General features: G+C 52.3%; 1 protein-coding gene across 1 annotated transcript; it reads left to right on the top strand.

Annotated features, from left to right (window-relative positions):
- Nucleotides 1-1892: 1892 nt before the first annotated feature.
- On the top strand, nucleotides 1893-3017 carry YHM2-0 (Citrate/oxoglutarate carrier protein; the record flags this gene model as incomplete). The annotated part of the gene is made up of 3 exons (XM_036634479.1): nucleotides 1893-2118; nucleotides 2236-2908; nucleotides 2963-3017. The coding sequence occupies 3 exons, from the start codon at nucleotides 1893-1895 to the stop codon at nucleotides 3015-3017; spliced, it is 954 nt and encodes a 317-aa protein (XP_036499131.1).
- Nucleotides 3018-13407: the final 10390 nt, after the last annotated feature.

Genomic DNA, 13407 nt, shown 5'->3' with positions numbered 1-13407 from the left:
GTGAGTGGCAACAATTGCCGATCTACGGGATGGAGTTCGTGCGACAGTGACAAGACGACGCCGCGATGCATGAACGCGGCCGGACTGAGGAGCTATCCTAGCTTGTTGGAGACGGGTTGGAGTTCCTGCAGGAGCCTCAGGGACACACGCACGCGCCGGGCTCACTAACATGAAGCGCCTTCGCCTTACCTAAGGTAAGCGCGGGATACCAGAATGGCGGCGGGGCTTGTTGGCCATCGGGTCCAGCATACGGAGTCCGGAGCAGCAAATACGAAGCAAACAAATAGTGCAGGGAAGGCTTCGAGGCGGTTGTCGAAGCTGCAAAAGCAAGACAATTAACAACAACGACGGGGCACCCCCGAGGGAATCGCCGACGAAGGCAGAGGCGACGAAGAGCATGATTGGAGCAAATGGCCGATTTGGTAACACAAAAGTGGACGACTGCATGGAGATGCGTATGAGGTTGAGGCTTTGCGGTCAATATTTGCGTGGCTTGCTCGGAAGATCCCCACGGAATTTTGCGTTGAGCTCTCCAGATGGGGACAAGGCTGGAGCTGTTGGGGAGGTTGAGCTCCAGGACGAGCGTTTTAGTGCCCGTTTGGTGTGGTTGGCGGAGAACCCACGGGCCAGTCCGTGGCACTGCGACTGCGACAGATGGAACCGCGCGCCGGCGGACCCTTTTTTTATTTATTTCTTTGGGACTGGTGCTGGAAGCTCAGCTCACAGCTCACAGCTCTTTTGCGAGTGGTTTTGTGGTGGTGTCTCCTGAGATGAAGTCCGACGACGTAAGAAGAATGGGAGGACTTGCTGATGACCTCTCTCTGCTTCTTGTCCCTTGAGCTGACATCAGACCGCATTTCGGCGGCAAGTACATATGGCAGGCAGCAGGGAATGCAACAAGACAAGTGCCGCCATTGTTCAGGTCAGCAGAGGCATTCGAGACGGCGGGAGACGCACAGGGAGAAGGAAAGGGAGTTCTCGTCTTATAATGATTAGGTACTACGGCGTGTCTGGACAATTGGCCTCTTCGCGACGCTCGAGGACAGTCTCACAATTTGACATTCCAATGCAGCCCTTCATGTAGCCGATACCACGACAATAGGCTTCTTCTCAGGCAGTCGCAAAGTACCCGGGAGTCATCCTCGCCAAGCTGACATACGCTGCTGCAACCATTGGGGGAAAGGGCAGCAAGGGCTCGGCCACCTGCCTCGAGGGAGCCAACCAACTGGCTGGACAGGACACGTCTGTTCCTTTTTTGTGGCTATGTGATCTGCTGCTGCTGCTACGCTGAACTCAGCAATACGTGCTGCCTGCGTGTGCGCGCATTGGCAGCGCAACTCCTCCTCCTCAGCAGCAGCTCAGCAGCCCAGTATTAGCCCGCCCTGGGGCCATCTGGGAACCAGGAAAGCCAAAAAAAATTGAGGAGCTCCAAGTGTCCCCCCCCCCCCCCCCCCCCGGTTCACTGTTTCCCTCCAGAACCCACCCAATTCCCACGTGCAAAAAGCGCCCTCTCCCTCGCTCCCAGCTCCCGGAGTAGTCCTTCTGTTCTCTCCTGTTCACTGTTCCAAGTCCCCTACTGAGAACTCCCACCCCGACTCAAGCCAATCCCGACGCTTTTCGCTCGTCTCTCTGTCTAACAGACACCTAACAAATTCCCCCTTTGCCTCGGTCTTCCCCCGAGACAAGCCCCGAACAGCTCGATATCCGAGGTCTTATCCAGCTTTTATCCCGCAACCTACCGCATTCCCCATTCCAAGCTAAAGCTTGCTCCATTCACAAGCATTACCCCATACCACCCATAAACCGACGACTACAACCGCCGTCCTCCCCCGCGAAGAAGCACCCTCTTCCCTTGGTCAGGGCCCCTTTCCGTCATCACAAGTAGCAGAGCCATGGTCGCCGTCGCCACTATGCCCGCCCCCATCGGGGAGCCCCAGAAGCTGGAGAAGAAGCCCATCAAGTTCTCCAACTTGCTGTTGGGCGCCGGTTTGAACATGTTCGAGGTCACCACGCTCGGCCAGCCGCTCGAGGTCGTCAAGACCACCATGGCTGCCAACCGTGGCGACGGCTTTGGCACTGCCCTGGGCCGCATTTGGGGACGTGGTGGTGTCCTTGGTTGTGAGTAACACCCAATCCCTCCGTCTCTTCGGTCGCCGTCTCGAACGAATTGAGCTCGACAAACCGACATTCGAATCGACCCATTTAAGCATCCAAAGCTGACCTGACCCCTCATAGTCTACCAGGGTCTTATCCCTTGGGCCTGGATCGAAGCCTCCACCAAGGGCGCCGTCCTCCTCTTCGTCGCCTCCGAAGCCGAATTCTACGCCCGCAGCTACGGTGCCTCTGAGTTCGGTGGTGGTATCGTTGGTGGTATCACCGGCGGTGTGGCCCAGGCTTATGCCACCATGGGCTTCTGCACTTGCATGAAGACGGTCGAGATTACCAAGCACAAGATGGCCGCCGCGGGCGTCGCGCCCCAGAGCACCTTCGCCACTTTCATGGACATCTACCGCAAGGAGGGTATCCGCGGTATCAACAAGGGTGTCAACGCTGTCGCTATCCGCCAGATGACCAACTGGGGTTCCCGTTTCGGTCTGTCCCGTCTCGCTGAGCAGGGCATCCGCAACGTCACCGGCAAGAAGGACGGTGAGAAGCTCGGCGCCTGGGAGAAGATTCTCGCCTCCAGTCTTGGTGGTGGTCTCTCCGCCTGGAACCAGCCCATCGAGGTTATCCGTGTTGAGATGCAGAGCAAGAAGGAGGACCCCAACCGACCCAAGAAGATGACTGTCGGTAACACTTTCCGCTACATCTACTCGACCAACGGTGTCGCCGGTCTCTACCGCGGCGTTGCCCCCCGTATTGGTCTCGGCGTCTGGCAGACGGTTTGCATGGTTGCCATGGGTGATATGTGAGTTATCCCGCCTCGAGATACACTGGATCAAGCTAACCACGATAACTACAGGGCTAAGACTTATGTCGAGAAGCTCACCGGCGACAAGGTCACCGCTAAGCATTAAGAAACGGCGTTTCGGAAACAATACCTGGAAAGGCTATTGGGCTTAGAATTAGGCTGGCTGACAAAATGTCGGGGGCGGGACTCCGTGTCCGTGTTGGGGAGCCGCCGCTGCTCCATCAACACCACGGACTACTCCGCCGATGCCCCGTGCGAGTGAAATCCCGGGGCTCCGCGTCTGTATCTGTTGTTCATCTTGCTTCTGCTTTCACTTAGAGATACGCTTTGTTGGGATGCGCTCCTTTTTGCGTCCCTTGGAACTATAGACAAATGCTCCATGAAACAATGTAGACCCATCCTTTTTGCTCCTCCGTGACATGCGCGCCGGTGGATCAAGGGCGTAGCGTAGCAGCAGCAGGAGCCACCCCCACCGCTCCCGATCAACCTTCGCGATAATGCGATACGGAGTCGATCCGGTTTGACGTCCGTTCCCTACGCGGCGTGGGCGCGGCCTGCGCGGCTCCCGGGCCGGCCGAGCGTTTAGAGTTTATGCCTCTCCCGCCAGGAAGAGATAAGAAAGCTTGACGGGGTAGCCGCGCGCTCGCGCGCATCTGAGGGGTCACGGACTCCATTTTGATTATCCTTGCCGCACCGCCCCGTGAAACATTTCGAGTCCTTGCGGGAACCCGCGATCTCGGGACGGGGAGAGGTGGTTCCACTGGAGCGGATGGCGCCATGGGGTCCGCTTTGGCGAGAGGTGGTCTTGGCGGTGCGGGTAGGGGTTTGTTGTCGGCGGGTTGGTTTAGATGTTTGATGATGACTCTTCGCGGTAAGATGCTGGCGACGGTGGTTATTTGAAGAGCCTGGCTTCTTCAGGCTGTCTAGCGGTGTACGTTCCGATGGAAGGCAGAGGGACTGGGGGCAATGCCCGGTAGTATCGGGAGCGCTGTGTCTTCTTGACGGGTGCCATGGCTGGATATAAAGGCCGAGGGACGGGTGGTTCGTGTCCAGTCAAGCGCCAATTCAGTGGTATTCTCTGTAGCTTCCTTTTGCACATCCAAAACAGGCTGTAGGTTGGATCTGTCGAAGCTCGTTGACATTCGCCCTGAAGTCAGACTCGGAGTAGATTCCCGACTTTGTCGTCCATCTTCCGTGTTATTGGTGTACTTGACGTAAACAAACACAAGACAGATATAAGTCTACGTCCCTTGGATGGTGATAGGAATGTGTTCCTAGGCCTAATTACATCTGGTTCCCTAACGATTTCATTCCGCCTAGTTTGCTCAACGAGAATCATCCAGCTGGGTATGAATTCCTGTTTTTGTTCCTTTGGTTGCAAGTCACTGCGCACTTGTGGTAGCGGGTTAAATACTTCCAACGGAAAGACTGTTCTTGCACTGACAGGTGTTTCCCGCGGCGAATCGTTGAGCTAGAAGACGGAAGGTAGTGTGGTGAGATGAACCACTTTGTAGAAGACTATTGGATAGGCAGTGCTAGATGCGCAACTATCTAATGTTAAGAAACGATATGATCATTAGCAGATGTCCGCTTCACGAATACGTCTTCTCAACTGCTGACAAGGCGGTATTAAAGTGATGGCATAGCTCGTCTATGAAGTCGGCACCGACAATCGAAGGTTCTCTTGCAAAGGAGTTCACTTCGGAGTTTTAACTTGAAGACTCCCACTTCACACTGCCTGCTTCATATTGATGACAAGCCTTCCCTCACATTGTCAATCTGCCAAGGACATGCGGCTCCCGCCCATCCCCTTCCTTGAAGTATCTTGAATGATACTGCATGGACGAGCAAGAACGCCAGGCTCAGAGATGCTGAGGTATCGTCAATGGCATTTTTTCCTGAGATCAAACTAGTTGGAACATTCGAAAGCTTTGTTGAATACCAGAAGAAAGCAGACGCCATTGTTGAAGTGTCAGTGTTTGTGGCTGCAAATCAAGTATGTATGACATTGGTGGCATTCAGAGCTTCTCTGTTGCCCAGTAGACTCCGTGCGTATCTGTTGGCGGGTTGAAGTATTTAAACTACGATAGGTATGTAGTTGTGGTTAGAAGCACAAAACAGTTGTGTTCTTGAACGCTACCTAGTTGCAAGTGAGAAAACTGCGAACATATATTGATCGTCTCCATCGGTGAACAAGGTCCTGCAACGTACTCACTCTGCCGTTGAAGTTTGACGTATCGTGGTTTTTTTAGCGTATTGTAGTCAAACAATTTGAGGATGACAATGACATCCCAGGGCTTTCAGTTAGCACAGACAGCCTCTTGCGTGTTGTATGATGCCTGCTGACCAGGGTCACAGTTGATAGCAAACTGCCAATGGGGCCAGCCAATTGGTGCAAGAACGCTGTCCGTTTTTGGCGGTTGAATACTCAACGAAGGCTTCACATGCATCATTTAAAGAGACCTGAATCGTACCTGCTCGGCATCCACTATGTGTCGCCTGGACGCGTAGGGCTCCATAATGTCGGGGACAAGAAGTCGGACTATAAGTAGGGACTAGCCTGGCAAGTCTTCTTGAGAAGACACACATGGATCGCCCGTCTAGGATCAGGTGCATTTGCTGTTTCTTAGAATGCTTCTGTAATTAGAATGGTTTAGGATCACAAGTACTTGGGTTGTGAATGGTTGGAGTCTGTGGTGTGGTACTAGAAGAAGGAATGCATACTCACAAGACGAGGACTACTGACAGAGGTAAGAGATATCTATTGTTTTGCCCAGGTGTACGCTTTGTTTCATAACACAGAAAAAGTAATGACATATATGCACAGGGTTTTGTCTTCGCCTGTTTGCCTTTCCGCCCCTCCCTCCGCCTCATTAGCCTGCTCACACAACCTTACACCCTAAAGACATATATATAGACACGATTACTCGCAGTCTATGTTCTGTTATTACATGACACAATGAATCGATGAGAAAGGAGAGGGTAACATCTTAACGTGTGGTGGCCAGCAGTGAGGTAGCCTACACAGAGGCAAGGTGTTCCTCTCTTCTTCGGACGCAGCCTTCTCGTTCAGCAGTAGACCAGCAAGCGTGTGTTCCAGCCCTTTGGCCTGAAAATTAAGATGTCTAGGAACCTTTCAGAAAAGTCACGCGCACTCTTGTAGTCCGATGCTATAGGCCATAGATGAGGAGGAAGTAGCTTAACCTCGTAGGCAATCATGCCTTGGGCAAGGCAGCGCATGGCGAATTATGAATCTTGTGATAGCTACTGTTTGCTTATTTGCCACTTTCAATAACTCAAAGACCTCTGGCTCTGTTCTTCTGCTCAGCGTCAGGTTGAATACGTGGGGAAAGCCCCTGCGTTCATGAGGACCAGTGGCACCATCAACCTACAAACCCTTTTGGCCTAGCCACTCAGTTTGTTCAACTAACCTTAGAACTACGCTTGAAGGAGCTATTATTACTTGCGGCTAAAAGGAGCTTTAAGTGGTTTCACTAGACCTATATATATATTAGCTCCTCAAGCCAGCTCTATACTCTTCTTCAGTTCTTCTGGTTGAATAAGATATAGTACTAGGGCCACCAAGCTTTTTATTGAACACCTTACTAACTAGTATTAGGCTTAATGTGACCTATAGTGATGATTGCTATATTTGATAAACATCAATCGGCCATCGGATAAGAGACAATAGAGAAACTCTAGCCTTCCTATCCCGTACACTCCGGGCATAAGCAGAGCAGAGTTAAGATCACTGCCCCGTGACTCATACAGTCCCCATTCTTAGGTGACCTTTTTTTGAACATTCTAGAGCTACCTAAGGCCGACTCCCTGTGGTCGTTTACCTCAAAGTCTCTCCCATAAGAAAGAAAATGCTCTCATGTCTGAATATAGATCTCCAGGCCAAGTGGCGTGCGTAGTCTCTTGCCTATCTCCTCCGCTTTAGCATTCTCCTCGGCCATCAGCTTCCCCTCGCGGATGCGGTGAAACGCCTCCACTTATTTACGCTTCTACGTCTGCGTCCAGCTGCCCACGACAAGCAAAAACTCCATACCCAAACTCCTTACTCCCTGGCCATCGAGCAAACCTGCCGCCGCATCTCATCCTCGGCTTGTACCACACAGGTCCCTGAGTCTCTCATCTTTTCGCGCGATATGCTACCGATCGTTCAGATTCTTCTGAATCTTCTGGGTTACTTCAAATTCAATATCGTAAGTAAGCTCCGTTCATACCAAACGGAATGTAGCCAGTGGAGTTGGGTTGCCTCTTATCTCGGCCGCCCGCGTGCTTAGTTGGAATATGAAGCTGAGTCATCGACGTGCTTCACATTTGCTCCCGTTGGACTGTTTCCTTGGCTTCGTCGATTAGTAGACTAGGATCAGGCAAATTGGTCTGCGCTAACTGTTGAGTTGCTTGAAAGAAGCGAGATGAACAGTCGCTCAAGCGCTGAGAGCGCCAAGGTTGTGTTTCACAGGACCTGCCGCATCTAGAGCGGCGTGATGATATCCGGCTCTTGATGTATGATGCGTGGTCATCTATCAAGCACCAGGCTGCTGGAATTTCAGGAGTTCCTGCGCGAGCATATACTCTCTGATGGTGAGATGATTGTCTGGAAGCGCATTTGCTGGGTGTAGCTCTCGCGCAAAGAGACCTGTCCATTTGTAAACTATGTTGTGGATGGGCTGTGATAACTCATGTTGAAAGTCTGTACCGTCATATCTTGTGTAGCAGCGGACGGCTGCACTTGTAAGGGCTACTATTGTGATGAGCTGCATGGTGTCGTTATCGGGTGCAGTCCTAGGTACTCCGACCCATTAGTCGGTGCAAGTGAGGGCGCGAGTGAGAATGGGTTGACGAAGACGCATTCTCTGAATGAAATTGAGTAGATGTCACGATCCTTCGCTTTGTTTATAACACGATGTGGAAACATCTCCGCAAGACAGTCCTTTCTGCTCGCAATGGAACCGAGCCAACTCGAAATGACTCGGAGACAGGCTGCCTTTTGGTCATCCGATTCAGATGCCGCCGTCAGACCAAATCTCCTACTTTCTAGTAATTCAAAACCTCCGGCTGGATTCGAAGTCTATCAGCGTGATGAAGTGTTGTTTTCAGTACGAAGTTGAGCTCCTGCCACCTCACACCTTCGAATGCCAGACTGTAAAACTGCAGCCTCACTCGCCATTAAACTCACAAGCCAAATGCATTTATATGAAGTTCACTGGGATTTAACTGCTTCAAGGAACTGCTACTTTCTCGAGGACTAAGGCTTAGATATGCCTCGACATCAAGCCCATCCAATGGACAATCTTAAGACCAGGGCGGGGCCACGAGTAGATGTGACTCTGTTCTCACAAAATGGAGGACGGAGATAAGTACCAAGGACTGTGGTCACGTTCCAATGTTTTTGGTCAAAGTTCCTGTTCGTCTGCTTCCAGCCAGCCAGCAAGGTATAGGGCCATCAATACTCTGTGGAGCAAAGCGGTCATGCACACAAGAGAAGAAACTTTATCATCGCAGGACATGATCTTGGTACTGTTTCCGGCGATAGTCCTAAATTTGCCGAACCTTGAGGGAACTGGCTGCCGCATGATGAAAATACCGCGTACCATATCTCTGCTGCCTGCAGATCCAGTGGAGAAATGTTCTCCCACGGAACCCAGAACTGATATGCCTGTGTTCTGAGAAGCAGAGATATGAAGTGATCCACCGAGTTGGAAATGTCAACCAAGTGACTGTATTTACAGACTAAGTTGAAACCACGGGCATCAGCGACATGAAATCTTTGTGAAGACTGCATACTAATTTGTGTGATTAATCTCCCATAAGTGAGATAACTGTGACGAAGATGCAGACGGTCATAATGGTGCTAAATAAGAGTTCAAAGCAAACTCCCGCCGTCTCGACGGAGCAATTTCGTGCTAAGAAGCGATGGTCGATCGCATTTTGCACAATTAGCCGACAAACGGGGCGGTGCATTACTCTTGTATGTATCAAAGCTATGAGAAACCAATATCCACGCTTGTCTTTCCGTATTCCATCATTCTCTTTAGTGTATACGGCATGCATACTCTCGGGGCGGAGATTTGTAGTAGAGTCCGAAGCTGTGTCCCACCTCCTTGAGTACCTTCAGAGTTGCCAGGCATAGGTATGTGTGCTTCCTACGACATTCTTTGTAGTTTCTACGAAGAAGTCAAGAAAGCTCAGAGGAAATCTTGATGCGCGAGTGGGCATTACGTCTGCGTCGCATTTATATATAGGCTGCAATCGTACTCTCTTCTCTAACGCGGCGACGTATCCAATCGTAAGGCTAAAGCATCACACAGCAGATTTAAAAGTTGCTAAAGGCAAGTGCCATATCTGGGTATTGTCCGCTCCAAAGTCTTTAAAAGGGCAACGCACGCCAGTTCATGCCTTTGACGCTGAAAACAAATGACTCCTTGTCTGTCACTCCATTCGAAAAGGTTGATACTAGCTGCTCAACAGCTGATTCCCTCAGGGACACGACAACTCTTCAATGTCAAGAGAACCGTTGTCTGAGCTCTGCCCCCTTTCATCGTCACAGACGTAGTAACCCCAATACGGCGGCGACAACAGGTAGTATTCATTGCAGACAGACCAACTCACACAGCCTCGCAATTACATCCCTACCATTTCCTCTTACAGAGGGACACAGTATTAGTTCTGCCACGAGTCTCGTCTTTCGCTAACATCCTTCCGGTAGAGAACAGGTTCAGCTCATTGCTCTGAGAAAGTTTTGACCTCAACTACGGCTACTTATTATATACAGCCCACAGACATCACCAGATATATGTATCATACAGTGCGTAACAACTTCTGCGCCCACAACATCACGGCTCGTTCGCATCTTGCAAAGTTCCAGACAACCTTCACTCCTCTGCTCCCTGCCGTAGTACCAAACCATCACACCCACTCAACCCATAACCTGTCCGTCCTGACCTGAATAATGAGGCTCTGCGCCCAAACCCACCTCAACATCCACCTCACGCCTTCACCGCACCTCCCCTGCCTCTTCCTCACCGCCAAACTCAACCTCAGCCACAAACTCAATGGCCATCTTCTTCACCCAGGGACGGCACCCCTTCTCCTCCCCCCACAAACCCAGCCACAGAACGGTAAGCTCACCGCTAAGCCCCAGTCTCCCGTACCAACTCCGCGCAACCCACCGAAAGCGAAGCCGGGGAGAGAGAGAGGCTCAGCCATCCGGGACACTCACCCCCAAAGCCACCATCACAGCCACAGAAGTCCAAACCCCCATGGACCTGCAAACCATCACGTCGCGTTCTTCCGTGTCGTCTGGTCCTCAGAAACCACGTTCAGACGCAAGGCAGACAGGACACAGCAGGGGCGTGTTCCCAATAACCGTGATAGCCGTGCCAACCGTCCAAGCCGACCGCCAAGTTGAGCCGAAAAAGATGATGACATCAACTTCGTCTGATATGCGCGACGAAAGGGACATGAATGCCCGCCAAGGTTTCAATAACTCAGCCCAAAAAAATCTCATCAGCCACCCAAACTCACAGCCCAGCGCGCCGCCCCTGGATCGATCTCGTTATCGCTACGTTACTTGCCGGAGAGCGTAAAGATCTAGATCTAGGCACGCACAATCTCACACACGCCGAGAAAGCCTCGCGAGCCGATGTCTTCAGTTGCCGGATGTGATGTAGCCCAAGAACAAGGGGAGACGTTGCGTTCGTCAGGGAGAAGTCATCCATATCGGACGAAGGAGTCATCGCCATCATCATCATCGTCCAGGTTCAGGACACTCGCATGGAACCATTCAACCCCGTGGGAAGGAACATGGCATAACCTGCAATTGACGCTTACCTCCGCGCTCATTATACCCGCGATATCACTCCTATTTCATCAAACTTCAAGCACGCAGCGGCAACTCCAGCCCGTCACGCGATTCCACCCGGCCGGGTCCCCAATTCAGCACGCACGCACGCTCCATGACAGCTCTGACAGGAAGAAATCCCCCAACCAGAGATCCGGTGCCATGCCATGCATGCAGGATCGCAGGAAGACGCAGTGTCTTCTACTGCGGCAGGATCAGACCGCAAAACAACAGGCAGCGGCATCTCTATCCGGACACTAAGGCCCAAGCCCACTTAGCGACTGACTCCCAACATCCCATACATCCATCCAAAGAAATCCAGATTGGAGATTGGAACAGGAAAAAAAAAAAAGGGTTTCGAAACATTGAAACCCAAAAATGCACAGACGTCTTCGTGCCCAACACTTGACAGAGAACTACAAAACCCCAAGGTCCCTTGCCGGTATGGATGATGCGAGATGCGCCCGACACTGTGTACATGTCAAAAGTCATGTCATCCCACCACTGCTTTTCTTGCTTCTTGCGCAAACCCCACAATGTTTAATGAAACTCGAAACGCACCGCGTCGAGGAAACAAGACGGTCGAGATTGGAAGGAAACGCATGAATTTCACCCGTTGATCACCACGAGGGAAAATTGCAACTGTAAACAAAAGACCGGACGAACACCAAATGGTCGGGTTACTCCAGCCAAGTCTAGAACTCTGGGGTAAACACCAACTACTGGCGTAGCATGTACATCCTTTGCAACCAGCAGACATGCCGCCGCATTGCACATCTCTAGGATTTGGTTTCGCTTTCCGCAGAAGAAAAAGGCAAAATGATCTGCTAGGCCGCCGTAGTCGGTCGCATCTGGCTGGGCATTTCCGTGGCGTGGGAGAAAAGAGCGATCTCTCAGGAGAAAAGAAGCTTATTTCCCCCATCGAACTCGATTGACTTGCAGATTTGCAATCGCCAATGTTGCCAATATGCTCCTAGGCGTCTTGGCTGCTCCGAGTCTCCCGACGGTGGTGCAACAATCGGTTGGCTGTCATGGTCTCGTCGCAGCCGTCCGCAGGGAGGCACGAAGGCGGACAAGATGCGACGATGGTGACTGCGTAGGAAAAAGTGTTGATGAAAGGAGGGAAGACGATGAAGTGTCGTCGCAAATTGACCCCTTCAAGCCAGACGCCGAGCCGACGCCTGCCGCTCACTAACAGCAAGCTAAGTGCTGAAGAGGCTATTTTCCCCTTGCGCGCTGTTGCCCTGGGGAAGCCAAGAAAGGGCCAAGACAACAAAAGGGGCCTGGCTTGAGTCAACAGATAAACAAATCAACACAGACAAACCTGCACAGCAAATAAACACCTCTCACACGCTCCGAGAGTCCAACCGATCTCTAGCGGTTGGTCACCTGCATGACACTGACACTCAATAATTACACTGGGTGCCCACACTGTCCCCAGCGTGAAGCGTCCCGGGACCTGCGGTGTCTGTCGAGAACGGTGCGTAGGTGATCGCAATTAGTGTCCGCAGCGGTCATCCCCCAAGATGACTGAGTTAATCCGCTTCCAAGCTTGCTTCTAGAAGGGCGGAAGCACGAGGAAGACGGCGGAGGAGGCGGACGGGCGGATGGGTTCTGCTTGCATCGCTGTCGTCGCCTGTGGAGAAAAACACTTGACCAATACGCAGTATTCAATCGAAGTCCATCTGGGCCGTATGGGCGACGGTCGCATACGGTACCGGGAAGGCGCCGGGAGGAGCTGGCTGCATCTCTGGGTACTGGCGCCATCTTGATGTCTGGTCTCTGGATTGCCGCGGCTCGGTCGCTGCAAGATGGAGACCCCAATCAAAATGCCAGATCCATTGCATCCCATCCGTCCAACGCGAGCAAAGCATTCGGCTCCGTACCGCCCTGAAGTGCAAGGTCGGCTCGAAGTGTGGAACATCGGACAGAACTTGCGTGCCAATGGCCTTCCTTCCGTCGAGCGCTACCTCACCGATAGCTGGACGGAGACTTTCCGGGCTTCACTCCCCCAAGGTACGAATACCTCACGGCGTAATATGGGCCAGGCCATCCTCACGATGGGTCCCAACACCGACCGCAAGAGGGAAACCGCGGCACACAAACCGGCCCTATTCCCGGCAGGGAGCAAGAGCTCAGTGCCCACTGACTCGTCCCCTTTCTCGTGCCTTCTCACGGTACGGGGCGGGCGGGATCCCATAGGCCATGCTCCATAGCGACGAACCACAGCAAGATACGGCCCGTAATCGTTAGCCAACGGCAACTCCACGCTTTGAATGTGAATCCTCACCGCTTGATGACGATGTGCCGTATGGAATGTCACCTGGTAACTCCCGGTGCCGTCGCCTCTCGTAAGACAAATCCGGCCCCATCCCAGCCTCGCCTGGGCTGCCCTGCACCGCTGGTCTGTCTGAGCGTGCACGATCCCGCTAGAAATCCAACGTTGGATGTCCATCTTGACTATCGAGTCCCGAGTAAATCACATCGACAAACAATTACGTTGTCAAGAAACTGTAAACAGGCTTCTTGACCGGGTTTCACTTTCATTGGTGTGTTTCAGGAGCTTGCCTGGCTTGCTCCCCGAAGCTGTCGGTGGTGAGCTGTGCTGTACGCGTGTGGCGCGCATGCGACCTTGCAGGCCGCA

This window comes from Colletotrichum siamense (assembly GCF_013390195.1).
Source record: "Colletotrichum siamense strain Cg363 chromosome Unknown KSG_Cg363_contig02, whole genome shotgun sequence".
NCBI lineage: Eukaryota > Fungi > Ascomycota > Sordariomycetes > Glomerellales > Glomerellaceae > Colletotrichum > Colletotrichum siamense.
The sequence above is the reverse complement of the archived record's forward strand: the minus strand, read 5'-3'. Positions and strand labels throughout refer to the sequence as shown.